The 14,055-nt window shown below is 54.8% G+C and overlaps 1 protein-coding gene across 2 annotated transcripts; it reads right to left on the bottom strand.

The window, feature by feature from the left end:
• Positions 1 to 413: 413 nt before the first annotated feature.
• On the bottom strand, positions 414 to 13,827 carry CHRM1 (cholinergic receptor muscarinic 1). 2 transcript variants are annotated; one of them, XM_015079917.3, is made up of 3 exons: positions 13,205 to 13,827; positions 12,660 to 12,752; positions 414 to 2,882 (listed from the first exon to the last, which is right to left on the bottom strand). In XM_015079917.3, exon 3 carries the CDS (start codon positions 2,804 to 2,806, stop codon positions 1,424 to 1,426), a length of 1,383 nt encoding a protein of 460 aa, XP_014935403.2. In that variant the 5' UTR covers positions 2,807 to 2,882; positions 12,660 to 12,752; positions 13,205 to 13,827; the 3' UTR covers positions 414 to 1,423. The 2 variants fall into 2 exon arrangements, with proteins under 2 accessions (XP_014935403.2, XP_014935404.2); XM_015079918.3 differs by lacking the exon at positions 12,660 to 12,752.
• Between the last annotated feature and the right edge of the window lie 228 nt (positions 13,828 to 14,055).

The following is a 14,055-nucleotide window of genomic DNA, read 5'->3' as shown; positions in this document are numbered from 1 at the left end:
TGGTAGGGTAACCCTGAATAGTCCTCCTGGGTCACTGGGCCTTGGTCTCCCCATCTGTAAATGGGGCTTTGGAGCAGTTCTGCTCTCCCTGGGTGTAACAGGGCCCCCGGAGCAGCCACATATGGCAAAGCTGATAAAAAAATATGCTGGGCTATGGGCAAGGGCAGTTTATTTCACCTGGCCTCCCTACTTCCGGTATCCAGGCCTGCCCATTACAGCCCTACTCACCTGAGTCGGGGACCCCGGGGTGCTGGGGCCCACAGGTTTCAGTAGATCCAGCCACTCAGTGCTGCCCCCTCCTGGGACCACCCTCAGGACAGTGGCCCACACTCCATGATCCTTGGGCCCTCCCTGTCCCATTCTGCCCTGGTCTAAGACCAGGCCCTGGATCCACACAGGGAAGTAGGCCCCACTGCGCCCACTAGTCACGTGGCTTTATTCACAGACTCAGCACTTGCTGAGGATGGAAGGAAAGAACATTTGGGGTCAGGCTGGGCCTGGAGATAAGGGCGGCTGGGAGGCCATGCATGGTTGGACTGGGAGCTCACAGGAGAGGACCCGTGGGCCGGGCCAGGCCTGTGCGGGGCAGGCCGGAGGCAGGCAGCATGCGGGAGGCCTGGCTAGAGCTGCACGGAGCAGATCCATCCAGGTGGTGGCTGTGAGCCAGGGAGGGAGGGACTGAGGGCATAGGTGTGGGGCTGGACAGCAGGGACCCCTGCCCCTCACTCCCAGGGAAACTACATAGTGGGACAATCAGGACTCCCGATGCCTGCTCCTGCGGCTGCCTTGGGACTTGGTGTGTGACTAGCCCATCTGGTCTCTTCTGGTGTCATTGTCCTGCTGATGCTTAGACATTTGCCTTGGGGTGACCCACATAGGGACACTCTGGGGACATTTTCAGGGAGGCTGGACAATCCCAGAGAGTGTGCCTAGGGCCCCGGCAGAGTGGGCTGTGCCTGGGGAGGGGAGGGGGATCCCTGCTCCCTGAGAGGCAAGCTTGCCATAGCCCCAGGGGGTGCCGTCTCCCATAATCTGGGCCAGCCCCCCCGGGGCCAGGGATGACTGAAATGTAAACCTTCTTTCTCCTGACCCGCCCCACTGGCTCCCTAACAGACTTCCTGCCTGAAGGCAAACAAGGGATCCAAAGCCTGGAGCCTCCTCCCCCAGCCTTCTTCCTGGTGAAGAGCCTATTCCCACCCAGGCAGGGAACAGAAAAACCAGTTCCCCGGGTTCATTCCCTGGCTGGAAAGAGCTAAGTTTGGAAAGTTGGCAGGGTCTCTCTGGGCTGTTCAGGAAGGTGACCTAGGGGCCTGCGAAGCCCGGCGAGGGCTGAGCAGGGCCCTGGGTCTGAGGTCGCAGCCCCTGCCCGCTTTCCCCCCGGCTCTCCCGGGGACTGGGGTGGCGGGGTTCAGGTGAGGGGCCATCAGCATTGGCGGGAGGGGGTGCGGTGCACGGAACCGGGGCGCTTGGGGATCTTGCGCCAGCGACGCTTGTCCCAGCGGCAGAGCAGCAGCAGGCGGAAGGTGTCCCGGAAGGCTTTGTTGCAGAGTGCGTAGCACATGGGGTTGATGGTGCTGTTGACATAGCACAGCCAGTAGCCCAGCTCCCACAGCGTCTCGGGAACGCAGTTCTTGCAGAAGGTGGATACCAGCACCATGATGTTGTATGGTGTCCAGGTGAGGATGAAGGCCAGCAGAATGGCACTCAGGGTCCGAGCCGCCTTCTTCTCCTTGACCAACGAGAAGGTCTTCCTCTTGGCCAGCTGCTCCTTCCCGCGGGGCTTCTGGCCCTTGCCTGCTCGCTCACGCCCCTTCCGGGTGGGCCTCTTGACCGTATTGGGGGAGCTCCGGGGGGGCTGCTTGGCGGGGGCCTGCGCCTCGGGGTCCACCATGGGCATCTTGATCACCACCTCGGAGCCAGGCTCCTCACCCTCCGAGGACGTGAGGGACTCCATGGAGCCTTCGTCCTCTTCCTCTTCTTCCTTCCAGCTGTAGGCCTGCAGCAGCCTGGGGGCCCGGCAACAGCGACAGCAGCGCCCCGGAGGGGTCTCTGGTGAGCCCTCAGTCCCCCGCTGGGACCGCTCTGAGCTGCTGCTGCTGCCGCCCCCCTTACCGGGCGTCTCAGAGCCCTGCAGGGCCGCCAGCTCCCGGGCCCGGTTCTCCGTCTCCCGGTAGATGCGCCAGTAGAGCGTGCACATGACCGTGACGGGGAGGTAGAAGGCGGCCATGGCTGTGCCAAAGGTGATGATGGGCTGGGAGAGGAACTGGATGTAGCACTGCCCGGCCAGCACCGTCCGCTCCCCTACCAGGTACTGCCAGAAGAGGATGGCTGGGGCCCAGAGGATGAAGGAAACCAGCCAGGCCAGGCCGATCATCAGGGCCGCCCGGCGGGGCGTGCGCTTGGCTCGATAGCTCAGGGGCCGGGTCACGGAGAAGTAGCGGTCGAAACTGATGAGCAGCAGGTTCATGACGGAGGCATTGCTAGCCACGTAGTCCAGGGCCAGCCAGAGGTCGCAGGCCAGTGTGCCCAGAGCCCAGTGGCCCATGAGCAGGTACGTGGTATAGAGGTTCATGGAGAAGGTACCGATGATGAGGTCGGCACAGGCCAGGCTGAGCAGGAAGTAGTTGTTGACTGTCTTGAGCTCAGTGTTGACCTTGAAGGAGATGAGGACCAGCAGGTTGCCCGTCACTGTGGCCAGTGACAGGAGGCCTGTGGTGATCCCAATGAAGGCCACTTGCCAGGGGCCCTTTCCCGGTGCCAGAACTGTGATGTTGGGGCTGACGGCGGGTGGGGCCGAGGTATTCATGGTGGCCGGGTGGGGCTGGGCGGGCAGCCCCTTTCTCTAGTCACACTACAGGGCTTCCTCAGGGGGAGGTCATCACCTGAAAAGAGAGGACATGGCCTTCAGTTGGGCTGCCGGTCGTCTCTGACGGCTCGGGGTGCAAGGTGCCGGGAACCCAGCCTCTGCCTCCTCAGATCTTTAGGCGAGACAGCCTCCCCTTTTCCCACCAGTGGCCCCACACAGTCATTTATAACACACCTTCCCAGCCATGACTGGAGGTGCCGGCGGCGCTGGGGGGAGGGGGCTTGGAATCCAGAGATCAGAGTCCCCCTTCAGACTCCGAGCCTCAATTTTCTCATCGGGAAATTGCTACTAATTCTTGTCTTGCTTAACTCATGTGGCAGGAGTGCTTTGTATGCACTACTGCCAAATTTTCAAAGCACTTCGCTCAATTTTATTAAAGCTCTCATTTACCAGGGAGTTACTACCAGCCAGACACAGCACTAAGTGCTTCATTGAATTACCTAATTTAACTGTCGTACATCTCTGGGACGCAGGTCTCTTATGATCCCCATTTCACTGAGGCAACCGTGGCTCTGAGCAGCTACAAAACCTGGCCCCCAGTGACAGAGGAGGTGAGTCTGATTAGGACCTGCTTCTCTTTCTTACTCGGAGCATGTGGAGCGTCAGTGGGATTCTTCCATCGAGTAAGATGGGAAGGCGAGGGAGGAAGATAAGGGGAAAGAGGTGTATGTTAGCGTGTCTGCAGGTTTCCCTGTGCGTGCGTGTGTGTCTGTGTGTGTGCGTGTGACAGAGATAGAGAAAGAGAGATTGAGAAGGAAGGCAGCATTTGAGGCTGGATCAGATCCTCCATGAGGGCAGCCGGGTAAGTTGCGCTGGGCCCGACTGCTCGCCTGGTGGTAAACAGCCTGGAGTGAAAGCAGACAGCGGGGACGAGGGCCTCAGCTCCCAGGTAGGCAGGGGTCTGGCCCCAGCTGAGGTGTGGGAGGCCCCTTCTATTTCCCTGCTCTGTTCCTGAGTCCAAACTGAGTGGGGAACGGCAAGGGCAAAGGGAAGATCCCCCACATTTTTCTTGAGCCTGGAGTCCAGCCCAGGCACCAAAGGTGGGTAAAGGGAAAACCCTTTCTCAGCAACCTACTGGCTGGGAAGGAGGCCCCCGCAGCTCAGCCGTGGCCTTGCTGCTGTATGTTTTGGCTGGTTCCTTCCTGTTCTGGGGCTCAGGTGTCCATCTGTCCATCGAAGAGCTGGGGTCTCCTCCCACCTGCAGCTGTGGCCTCAGGGACCGTATCATTGGAAAAACTCCAGGGTACCTGGGTGGGTCAGTTGGTTAAGCGTCTGACTTCGGCTCAGGTCACCATCTCTTGGTTTGTGGGTTCGCGGCCTGCATCGGCCTCTCTGCTGTCAGCGCGGAGCCTGCTTCGGATCCCATCTCCCTCTCTTTCTCCACCCCTCCCCTGCGCATGCGCTCCATCCCTCTCTCAAAAATAAACAAACATTAAAAAAAAAAAAAACAAAGAAAAGAAAAATTCCAAGGGAGAGATGTTGGGCAAGGGCCCACCAAGCCCTGGTGCTCCTCAGGACCTGGTCTGTGACAGAGAGACTAGTGTGCTGTGCCTGTGAGGAGGTTGATGCATGATAGGTGGCCTTGGGGGGGGGGGGCTGTGACAGTGAGGTCATCTCCACTGGTCACGGTAAACCGGTGTGTGAGAGGGACTCTCAGGATGGCAGTCTGGAGTGTGACAGAATGAGCGAGAAGGACTGGCTGTCAGTGGGTGCTTGTGTGTCGGGGGCAGTGTCCCCATCAGGGGGACATGGAACATCACAGTGGGAGGACCTGGACTCTGGAGCTCGATGGCCTGCCTTTGAACCCAGGTAACACCATTTACTGGGTCTGTGATCCCTGCGAGTGGTATCATTGCTAGGTGCCTCTGTTTTTTCAGCTGAAAACCAGGAATGACATCAGCCAATGGGAATGACTAGCCACCAAAGCGAGGAATTATCGTGAGGCTTAAATGGGTCCCCAGATGCAGAATGCATGGAATAGGCCTAGCACACGGTAGGCACTAGATGCCTGTGGACTCTTAGCATGTGCACCCATGAAGGCTCCCCCCACGAGCGTCTGCTTCTTTGATTAAACATCTCTTGGGGCGCCTGGCTGGCTCAGTCAGTAGAACATGTGGCTCTTGATCTTGGGGTCGTGAGTTTGAGCCCCACGTTGGGCATAGAGATTACTTAAATAAATAAACAAATTCTAGGGGCGCCTTAATGGCTCCATCAGTTAGCATCCAACTCTTGGTTTTGGTTCAAGTCATGATCTCACAGTTCGTGGGATCGAGCCCTGAGTTAGGTTATGTGCTGACAGCACGGAGCCTGCTAAGATTTTCTCTCTCTCTCTCTGGCTGCCCCTCCCCGCCTTTCCATCTCTCTCAAAATAAATAAATAAACTGAAAAAAATTTAAAAAAATTCTAATACTATGACAACAGCAACTGATAATGATAGTGACCACTGCTGTTTAGTGCTCCCTGAGGGGCAGTCCCTGCTCAAAGTGCTCATGTGCATTATTGCATTTAATCTTAACAGGGAACCTATGGCCTGGGGATTGCTCTTCTCTCCATTTCACAGATGAAGAAATTGAGGCTGAGAAAAGCAAGAGAACTGGTACAAGGTCACACAGGCAGGAACCAAGATTTGAGCCTAAGCAGCTTGTTCCAATGAAACATTATTTATCAAAACTGATGACTGGGGGCACCTGGGTGGTGTGTCAGTTGAGTGTCTGACTTCAGCTCAGGCCACGATCTCGTGGTTCGTGAGTTCAAGCCCTGTGTCGGGATCTCTGCTGACAGCTCAGAGCCTGGAGCCTGCTTCGGATTCTGTGTCTCCTTCTCTCTTGGCCCCACCCCCGCTTGTATTCTGTCTCTCTTTCTCTCAAAAATAAAGAAAACATTAAAAAAATAAAAACTGATGGCTGGCCTGGAGGTCACAGTTTGCCAATTAAAAAAAATTTTTTTTTAATGTTTATTTTTGAGAGAGACAGAGAATGCGAGTGGGTTAGGGGCAGAGAGAGGGAGACACAGAATTCGAATAGGGCTCCAGGCTCCGAGCTGTCAGCACAGAGGCCGACGCGGGGCTCGAACTCACGAGCTGTGAGATCATGACCTGAGCTGAAGTCGGACGCTCAACCGACTGAGCCACCCAGGTGCCCCGCCAATTAAAATTTTATTCTTTAAATTATATGATGTATGTATGTATGTATGTATGTATTTATCTATCTCTACATCCAACATGGGGCTCAAACTCACAATCCTGAGATCAAGAGTCATATGCTCTACTGACTGAGGTGGCAAGGAGCCCTGCCAATTTGAATTTTATTTTATTTTATTTTACTTTTTTAAGAAAGCTTTACGCCCAAGGTGAAGCTTGAACTCATGACCCTGGGATCAAGAGTTGGACACTGTACCGACTGAGACAGCCAAGTGTCCCTTGAATTAAAAAAAAAATTTTTTTTAATGTTTATATTTGAGAAAGGGAGAGAGACAGAGACAGAGCGCGAGTGAGGAGGGGCAGAGAAAAAAGGGAGACACAGAATCTGAAGCAGGCTTCAGGCTCTGAGCTGTCAGCACAGAGCCCCACGTAGGGCTTGAACCAACAAACTGTGAGATCATGACCTGAGTGGAAGTCGGACGCTTAGACGACTGAGCCCCCCAGGTGCTCCTGAATTTTAAAAGTACTATGCTAAAATATTATTTGTCTTGCCTACTGAGTCCTGCTGCACCTTCTTCCTGCACCCAAAGTCAGGTGCTGGGCTGGAGGCTGGGATAGGACTGTGCACGCAGGGGCTTTCCCTGGTAAGGCGCTGGTGGATGTCACCTGGCAGGTTGCCCTGTGCAACTCCTGTCCCTCTGATCTGAACTCAGTGCTATTTAGTTCCCATTGCACAAATGGAGCAACTGAGGCCCAGAGAAAAGGGGAAAGGTGGCATTGTGTAGCCCAAAGTCTCCTGGCTCCTAGCCTGAGCGCTGCCTCCCTTCCCCGACCCCTCAAACTCCGGTGCTTTGGGGCAGCTATGTAGCCCCCACTGGTGCCCTGGGCCACTACCTGAAAAGGCTGAGTCAGACAAGAGGAGCTTGCTGGCCTCAGAGGCTGTACCTCAGAGCTGCAGGGGCCTCCCGTCTGCCTGGGCACGCTGCAGCCTTCAACACTGTGACAAGCCCTCCACTGTGTTGGATTTGGTCCTACACCACAGCAGGCCTAGCCCTGGGGGGAACTGAGACAATTTTGCCTTGGTTGCAAAATTTGAGGTGCCCCCAGACTCATTGATCAAGAAAACAATATTTTAACACAATATTTAAAGGCCTGGGGCGCCTGGGTGGCTCAGTCGGTTAAGCATCTGACTTTGGTTCAGGTCATGATCTCATAGTTTGTGGGTGCTAGCCCCGCGTTGGGGTCTGTGCTGACAGCTCAGAGCCTGGAGCCTGTTTCAGATTCTGTGTCTTCTTCTTTCTCTGCCCCTCCCCCACTTATGCTCTGTTTCTCAAAAATAAATAAATGTAAAAAGAAAATTAAAAAAAAAGAAAAGGAAATTGGTGGAAAAACCCATCACGAACAAAATTTGATTTTATTTTTATTTTGTTTAAATTTTATTTTTATTTTTTATTTTTTAATGTTTATTTAAAAATTTTTTTTAAAGTTTATTTTTGAGAGAGGGAGAGAGACACACCGAGTGCGAGTGGGGGAGGGGCAGAGAGAGAGGGAGACACAGAATCCAAAGCAGGCTCCAGGCCCAGAGCTGTCAGCACAGAGCCCAACGAGGGGCTCGAACTCATGAACTGCGAGATCATGACCTGAACTGAAGTCAGATGCTTAACCAGCTGAGCCACCCAGGCACCCCACTGTTTATTTATATTTGAGAGAGAGAGAGAGAGCTGGGGAGGGGCAGAGAGAGAGAGAGAGAGAGAGAGAGAGCAAGAGACAGAGGATCTCAAGCAGGCTCTGAGCTGTGTGCACAGAGCCCAATGTGGGGCTCGAACTCACAAACAGGGAGATCATGTCCTTAACCACCTGAACCACCTAGGTGCCCCTGAGCCAAATTTTAAACAAAGGCAGGATCTAACCCTGCACTTAACACAAAACAATCCTATCACCCATGACTCACCCTAATCCTGGCCTTAGTTCCAATGAAACTTTATTTACAAAAACAGACGGCCAGCCTCTGGGCTGTAGTTTGTTGCTTATTTATTTATTTATTTTTTTTGCCATTTGAATTTTTAAAATGTTACATTACAATATTATTTACCTTGATTAGTGAGTTATTTTGTGTGTCCTCCCTCAAAACTGTCTCTCCCTAGCCGTCTGATCACTAGCAATCATTTAACCTTTCTTTCCCTGGCCACCCTGCATTTGCCAGCTGATGGGGCTGACAGCATCCAAAGTGCCTCTCTGTTATTACTCCTGACTCCTCATTCTGAGCCACAGCCCAGCCACCTCTTGCTGTGCCCTTTGGCCTTCCAGATCCAGGCATAGCCCCTCTCTCAGCCCCAGATTACTCATTTGTTTTTTTCTCTTTCTTTCTTTTTAAATTTATTTATTTAAAAAATTTATGTTTACTTACTTATTTTGAGAGAGAGCGCACAAGCGGAAGAGGGGCAGAGAAAGACGGAGACACAAGCAGCAGGTGCACCGTCAGCGCTTAGCCCAGTGCGGGGCTGGAACTCAACAGAGTGCAAGATCATGACCCGAGCCGAGATCAAGAGTTGGGCGCTTAACCGACTGAGTTACCCAGGCGCCCCTAGTTTTTATTGTTTAAAGTAAGCTCTACGCCCAACGTAGGGCTCGAATTCACAAGCCTGAAATCAAGAATCACATGCTCCACCAGCCAGGTGTCCCTCACAGCGCTCATTTGCACAGTAGAGGAGCTGAACCCGCCTGGCATGTGGGGAGATTTTACAGGGTCCTGAAATCGACATCTCAAGACTCTGATCAGAAAGGACCCATGTCCTTGAGTGGAGGCTGTAGAGGCTGAAGGCTCACTTAGGTTCTCCCAGTTGGGGCTGGAATCACATTTACTTGTGGCTGAAACATGGCAACCTCTGACCCTCACAAGCTCTTGTTAAAGCTAGCTATAGCTTTGATGAGTTTTAAAAACGCTTTCACGATGGGGGAACTATGAGAAATGATCCTTAGAAGTGAGGAGGCTGGCTGGCAGTCCTGCTCCTTAATGGCTGGAAGTCCCTCCCACCTACTCATTTTAATAGCCACATTGATGGGGCACCTGGCTGGCTCAGCTGCAGGAGCCTGTGACTCCTGATCTTTGGGTCATGAGTTCAGGCCCCATATTGGGTGTAGAGAGCGCTTAAATAAATTTAAAAACTTAAGAAAAAATAGCCACACTGATAGACCACCATAATTAATCACCTCTTGCATGCCAGGCACTTGATGTATGATATCATTTCCTTTAATCCATAGGGCACCCAGACGAGGGTTCTTATCCCTATTTCACAGATGAAGACACTGAGGTTCAGGGGACTAAGTGACTTGCTGATGGTCTCACAGGAAGCAGTGGAGCTGGGATTCTGCCCCTTGACCTGTGGGCTCCAGGGCCTGAATTCTTTCCACTTAGTGGACTCCTCTACGCCCCACTTAGCAACTGGAGGGCTTAAGGCCTCTCATCTGGGACAACTGGGGGAAGGAGAAGGGTAGCAGTTCTGGGGAACTAGACCCCGATTCTTGCCACTCCCTGGATCTTCTGAGCCCCTGAGCCCAAGAGCAGAGCCGTCAATAACTCCGCCTTTCCTCCACAATCAGAAGCAAGGGTCTGCCCCCAAACCTCTCTTGGACAGTGATTTGCTCAAGAGAACATTCCTGGAGGCCTCCTCCAATCCCTGCTGTGTGATCTTGGGGAAGTCACTTCCCACCCTGGTCATCTGTAGGATGACTGTTTCTGTGCGAGGGTGTGTGCATTGCTGAGTGAGAATAGGAAATGGTGGGGGTGAGTCTGTAGCTTTGTGGAGATGGGTTGGGACTCATCCTCTGAGGGTGTCATGTCTGGGGCACCGGAAGGGGGCAAGGAAGCAGGGAGGTGCTTTTTTCTCAGGACCGTGGCCTCCTGATAAAGGTTGTTGGGAGCTTTTAATAATATTATTAATATTATCATAGCAACTGATATTTGCTGACTGCTTACCATATACCAGACATGGCTCTAAAGATTATATTCAGGATTTAATTGACCTGTTACGACTCCTTGTGAAGCAGGTTTTATTATCCTCAATTTGCAGAAGGGGCAACCAAGGCTCTGAGACTGTAAGGACCTTACAGCTCATCAACGATGCAACCAGGATTTAGACCCAGGCAGTCTGCTTCCAAGACTAACCTCTTGGACCCTTGCCTACTCTAAACTGCCCTTGTGGGAATCGTGAACTCGACAGCCTCCTCGCCCACCTTGACTGGCTTGGCCACAGTCTGAGTCAGTGAGGGAATCAGTCCTTCCTTTAGAATGTAGCCTGTGTGTGTGTGTGTGTGTGTGTGTGTGTGTGTGTGTGACAGTGTCTGTTGTCCATCTGCGTGATGTATGATGACAGCGCTGTGGGAAGGGGGAGGTCTAGCCATCGCTCTCAGAGAGGCAGGGTAGCGGGTGTGTCTGCCTCATTCACTGCTTTATCCCAGTGCTTGGCACACGGAGTTGCTCAACAAATATTTGTGGAATAAATACATGAATACGTATATAAGGTCCTTCTGTTTGACTTCAGGCTCAGGGGCATGAGGATGAATCCACAGCGGTCAGGCTCCAGAGCACGGGCCCCTCATCTGTAAAATGGACGAAGGGATCCCTGATGCACCTGCTGTGAGGAAGCAGTGTGAGGTGACAGGACAGGCACAGCTGTGGGTTGGGGCCTGTTAATGTTGGGAGAGGAAAAAGTCAGCCTGGGCTCAAAGAGTTAAGGGATGAGGTCAGAGCCTCTAGAACAGCTGCTCAGACTGTTGACCGCCAGAGCCTTGGACCAATCCCCAGGGGCTGGGGATCTGGCTGGTGAGAGGAAAGGGGAGCTCAGGAGCGACTGATGGGGAGAGGGATTCCTGAACACTTGGGCTTCCCGACTCTTACCACTGGCCAAGTTGTAGAGAAGGGGAGACAGAGAATGAGAGGGTGCTAGGGAAGAGATTCAGGAGGGAGGCATGAAGCCATCTTGTGATTCTGGGCCGGGAAGCTGGCAGAGCCCTGACTGGAGAGAACGGGTAATACTGGGGAGAAGGAGACACGAGGTGGGGCCTGTGGGGCTGGGCTTCTGGGATTTCACATGTGCTGTGAAGAGGGTTCCTTCTGGCTAGATCTCCTGACCGGTCCCTTCTGCTGGAGAAGGCAGCCTGTCAGAGGTGGCTCTCTCCCCCTGGGTTAACTTTTCTCTGAAGGTAGCTCTCGACCCGTTACAGGTGCACAGATTCCTACTTCTGATGCCTGGCCTCGGGAATCAGGGGTAAACAAATACAATTTACCACATTTTCAGGCTCAACAGTCACTGGAGTGCCAAATGGTCCTGGGGAGGGCAGCAGCCATCAGTTAAATGCTTACAAATGCGCTGCTGAGCCGGAAGAGGAGCGTCAGCCCTGGAACCACTGCCAAATACACTCATTTCTGATGGACTTTAACCAGTTGCCCGACTTTAGCCAAACCATGGCCAGAGCCAGACAGTCAGCAAGCTGGGCCCTCGACGTCACTTTGCCAAGGTAGCATCAGAAGTGCTCCACCCCTCATCACTTGCCCCCTGCTCTTCAATCCTTGCGTTCTCCTCCCCATTTCCTTTCTTCTCTCTCCCTCCCTCCCCCATCCTTCTAAGCATCACCATGGCATCACAGCAGAGCAGAAACCCAGCGAGATATTCACCCACCTCTCCCCGCCCGCCCTCCCCTCCAGAGCCCAAGCTCCTGCCTCATAGAGCTTGCTGCTTCCCCACCCCGTTGTCTTGCTCAGGGAGTGGGAGTGCAGTGCTGCGCTGAGGGCAAGGAAAAGGGGTCCCGGCCCAAGAGGACCCCTACATATCCTCTCTGTGACCACAAGCATGTCCCTTCTCCTTTCTCAGCCTCAGTCTCTCTGTCTGTTCTAATGGGGAGGCTCCTTTTTAGGGCTGATGTGACCTCTGCCTAAACCCTTCTTGACACTCTGGACTCCTCTCTGCACTTTGGGATCTGGTTCTCAGATCTCCAGGCCCCAGAGTCACATCTTCTGCAGCCCCATCTCGCCAGCCCCTCCCCTGCCTGCTGTATCGCAGCGGCGATCAATCACGGTGTGCCTAGTGGCTGAGGTCAGGGGGCAGAGAGCTAACTCTTATCTGACAGCTCAGTGAGCAGCTGATTACTCAAGGACAGGAGACTGTCCGGCTCTAGGAGACAATCAGACTCCTTCCGGCCAGTTGGGTGGAGGGGGAGGGTGGTATTGGGTCAGCCTGGGTGGAGCTGTGGGTATGTTTTGTGGCAGGAGGTGAACCCTTCTCAGTAGCACCGATAACCCCTAAGCAGCACTTGTCTGAATGGCCCAGGGAGAGCTGACCACCCCCTCCGCAGGGGTGAGTCTGCAAGAATCAGAGCTCGTGGCCTCCAGCCCATCACTACATTGTGGAGTCTGGGGGTCCTGGGATGGGTGCCTGCATGGGTGCCCATTAGTATTCATGCATTACCAGGACACGGGACTGAGACCTGCTCCTATGGGAGCCCAAGACACCGTGGACACAGAGAGGGCCCTCTGGGCCCTTGCACACGTCAGGGCCACGTTCCCTGGCTGGAATGGCCTTCCATGTGCCCATCTGTTCCCCGAGAGCCCTGGGGCTCTTGGTCTGGTCTCCTGCTAGCTTCTGGCCTAACACCCACCTTGGCATCCAGCTTGTCCGTGTGGCCAGCAACCTGGTTCAGTCCATCTTGGGGGGGCTGAAGGTGGATGGGGGTGGTGGGATTCAGGGTTCCCTGAGGGAGAAGAGGAGGAGGTTCTGGGACTTGGCACCCCAATGTCGGGGGTGGGGGTCAACCTCCCGCGGGATGCTGGTGGCAAGGACGGCCCTCTGGTCCCCTGACCTTTCCACTCTGTCCCTGGGATTCTGGGGCCTCTGCCCGCTACATGGTAGCCTAATCCCTCTGGGCTCCGGGTCCAGTTTCCTAAGGGGGGGTCTCCATCTCCTCTGCCAGCTGAACCCCAGAAAAACATCAGGTGTATCTGCTCAAAGCCAGGAGACAGGGTGTTTGGAGTCGCCAATGTCCAATGCTACACGGTCCCCGTGGCCTCTAGACCCCTCCTTGGCCCCCTCCGCTCTCTGGGGTTCATCCCCATTTCCCCCTAGCCCCGGCTTTGCTCCTAGGACCCTGCTTTTCCCGCCCCCACCTCAGTGGAGCCCCTCCCAAACCCTCCCAAATGTACTCACCATGGGACTGGAGAGGGGTCTGTAGGGTCCTCAGCCCCACTGCCTCCCCGGGGGCCGGCGGCGTCTCCAGGGACCCAAACACCTGGCTCCCGGGGGGAGCTGCGCCCTGTGCTGGCAGCCGGAGAGGCACAGCCAGTGATTGGCATGTCCCACCCCCTGGCACGCCAGCCTGGGGGGGGGGAGGGAGGAGAGGAAAGAGAGGGAGGGAGGAAAGGGAGAAAAGGAAGGGAGGGGGAGCTGGAGGGAAGCCTCAGGCAGCGTCTGGGTTGGACTAGGCTCCTGGAGGGTGCCCCCCTCCTCCACTAGGGCACCTCATTCGAGCCCCGAGAGGGAGGGCGTAGGACATGGGGAAAAGGAGCCCAGGAAGGCTAAAAGTCCAGAACGGGAGAGAAGGCGGATACAGGGAGACAAACACCCACACCCACTGCACACAGACTCAGCGGCACACACACACACACACACACACACACACACACACACCCTCACAAAGCCACACTGTTTCCCGGGGCTCCTTCCCCCACCCAACACTCCAGCCCCCAACCTGTGTGCACCCTGCCCCGACACACACTCCCCGGCATTCACATGCCTGCTTCCCTCACACACTCGCCCTGCCCCCTGCACATGCCCACGCGCCCACCCACCCACCCACCCAGCCCCACACCCTGCTCTTCCTCCCTGCTGCGAAGGAGCTAGATTCCTTCTGTTTGGAAATGACACATTGGGCCTCACGTGAGAGGCTCCAACTTGGAACAGACCCAGAGGGCTGGCGCACCGCCCCAGGGGCTGGGCAGACGTGGCCGCGTGCTGGGCTGCGTGCTTCTGCATCTGTCCACGCTGCACAGCCCGGGTGT

The sequence above is a fragment of the Acinonyx jubatus genome, chromosome D1 (assembly GCF_027475565.1).
Source record: "Acinonyx jubatus isolate Ajub_Pintada_27869175 chromosome D1, VMU_Ajub_asm_v1.0, whole genome shotgun sequence".
Lineage (NCBI taxonomy): Eukaryota > Metazoa > Chordata > Mammalia > Carnivora > Felidae > Acinonyx > Acinonyx jubatus.
Note: the sequence above shows the minus strand (reverse complement) of the source record. Positions and strands in the feature narration are given on the sequence as shown.

Excerpts from the sequence above, each read along its gene's own strand:
- CHRM1 (XM_015079917.3), bottom strand. The coding sequence starts at position 2,806 with ATGAATACCTCGGCCCCACCCGCCGTCAGCCCCAACATCACAGTTCTG.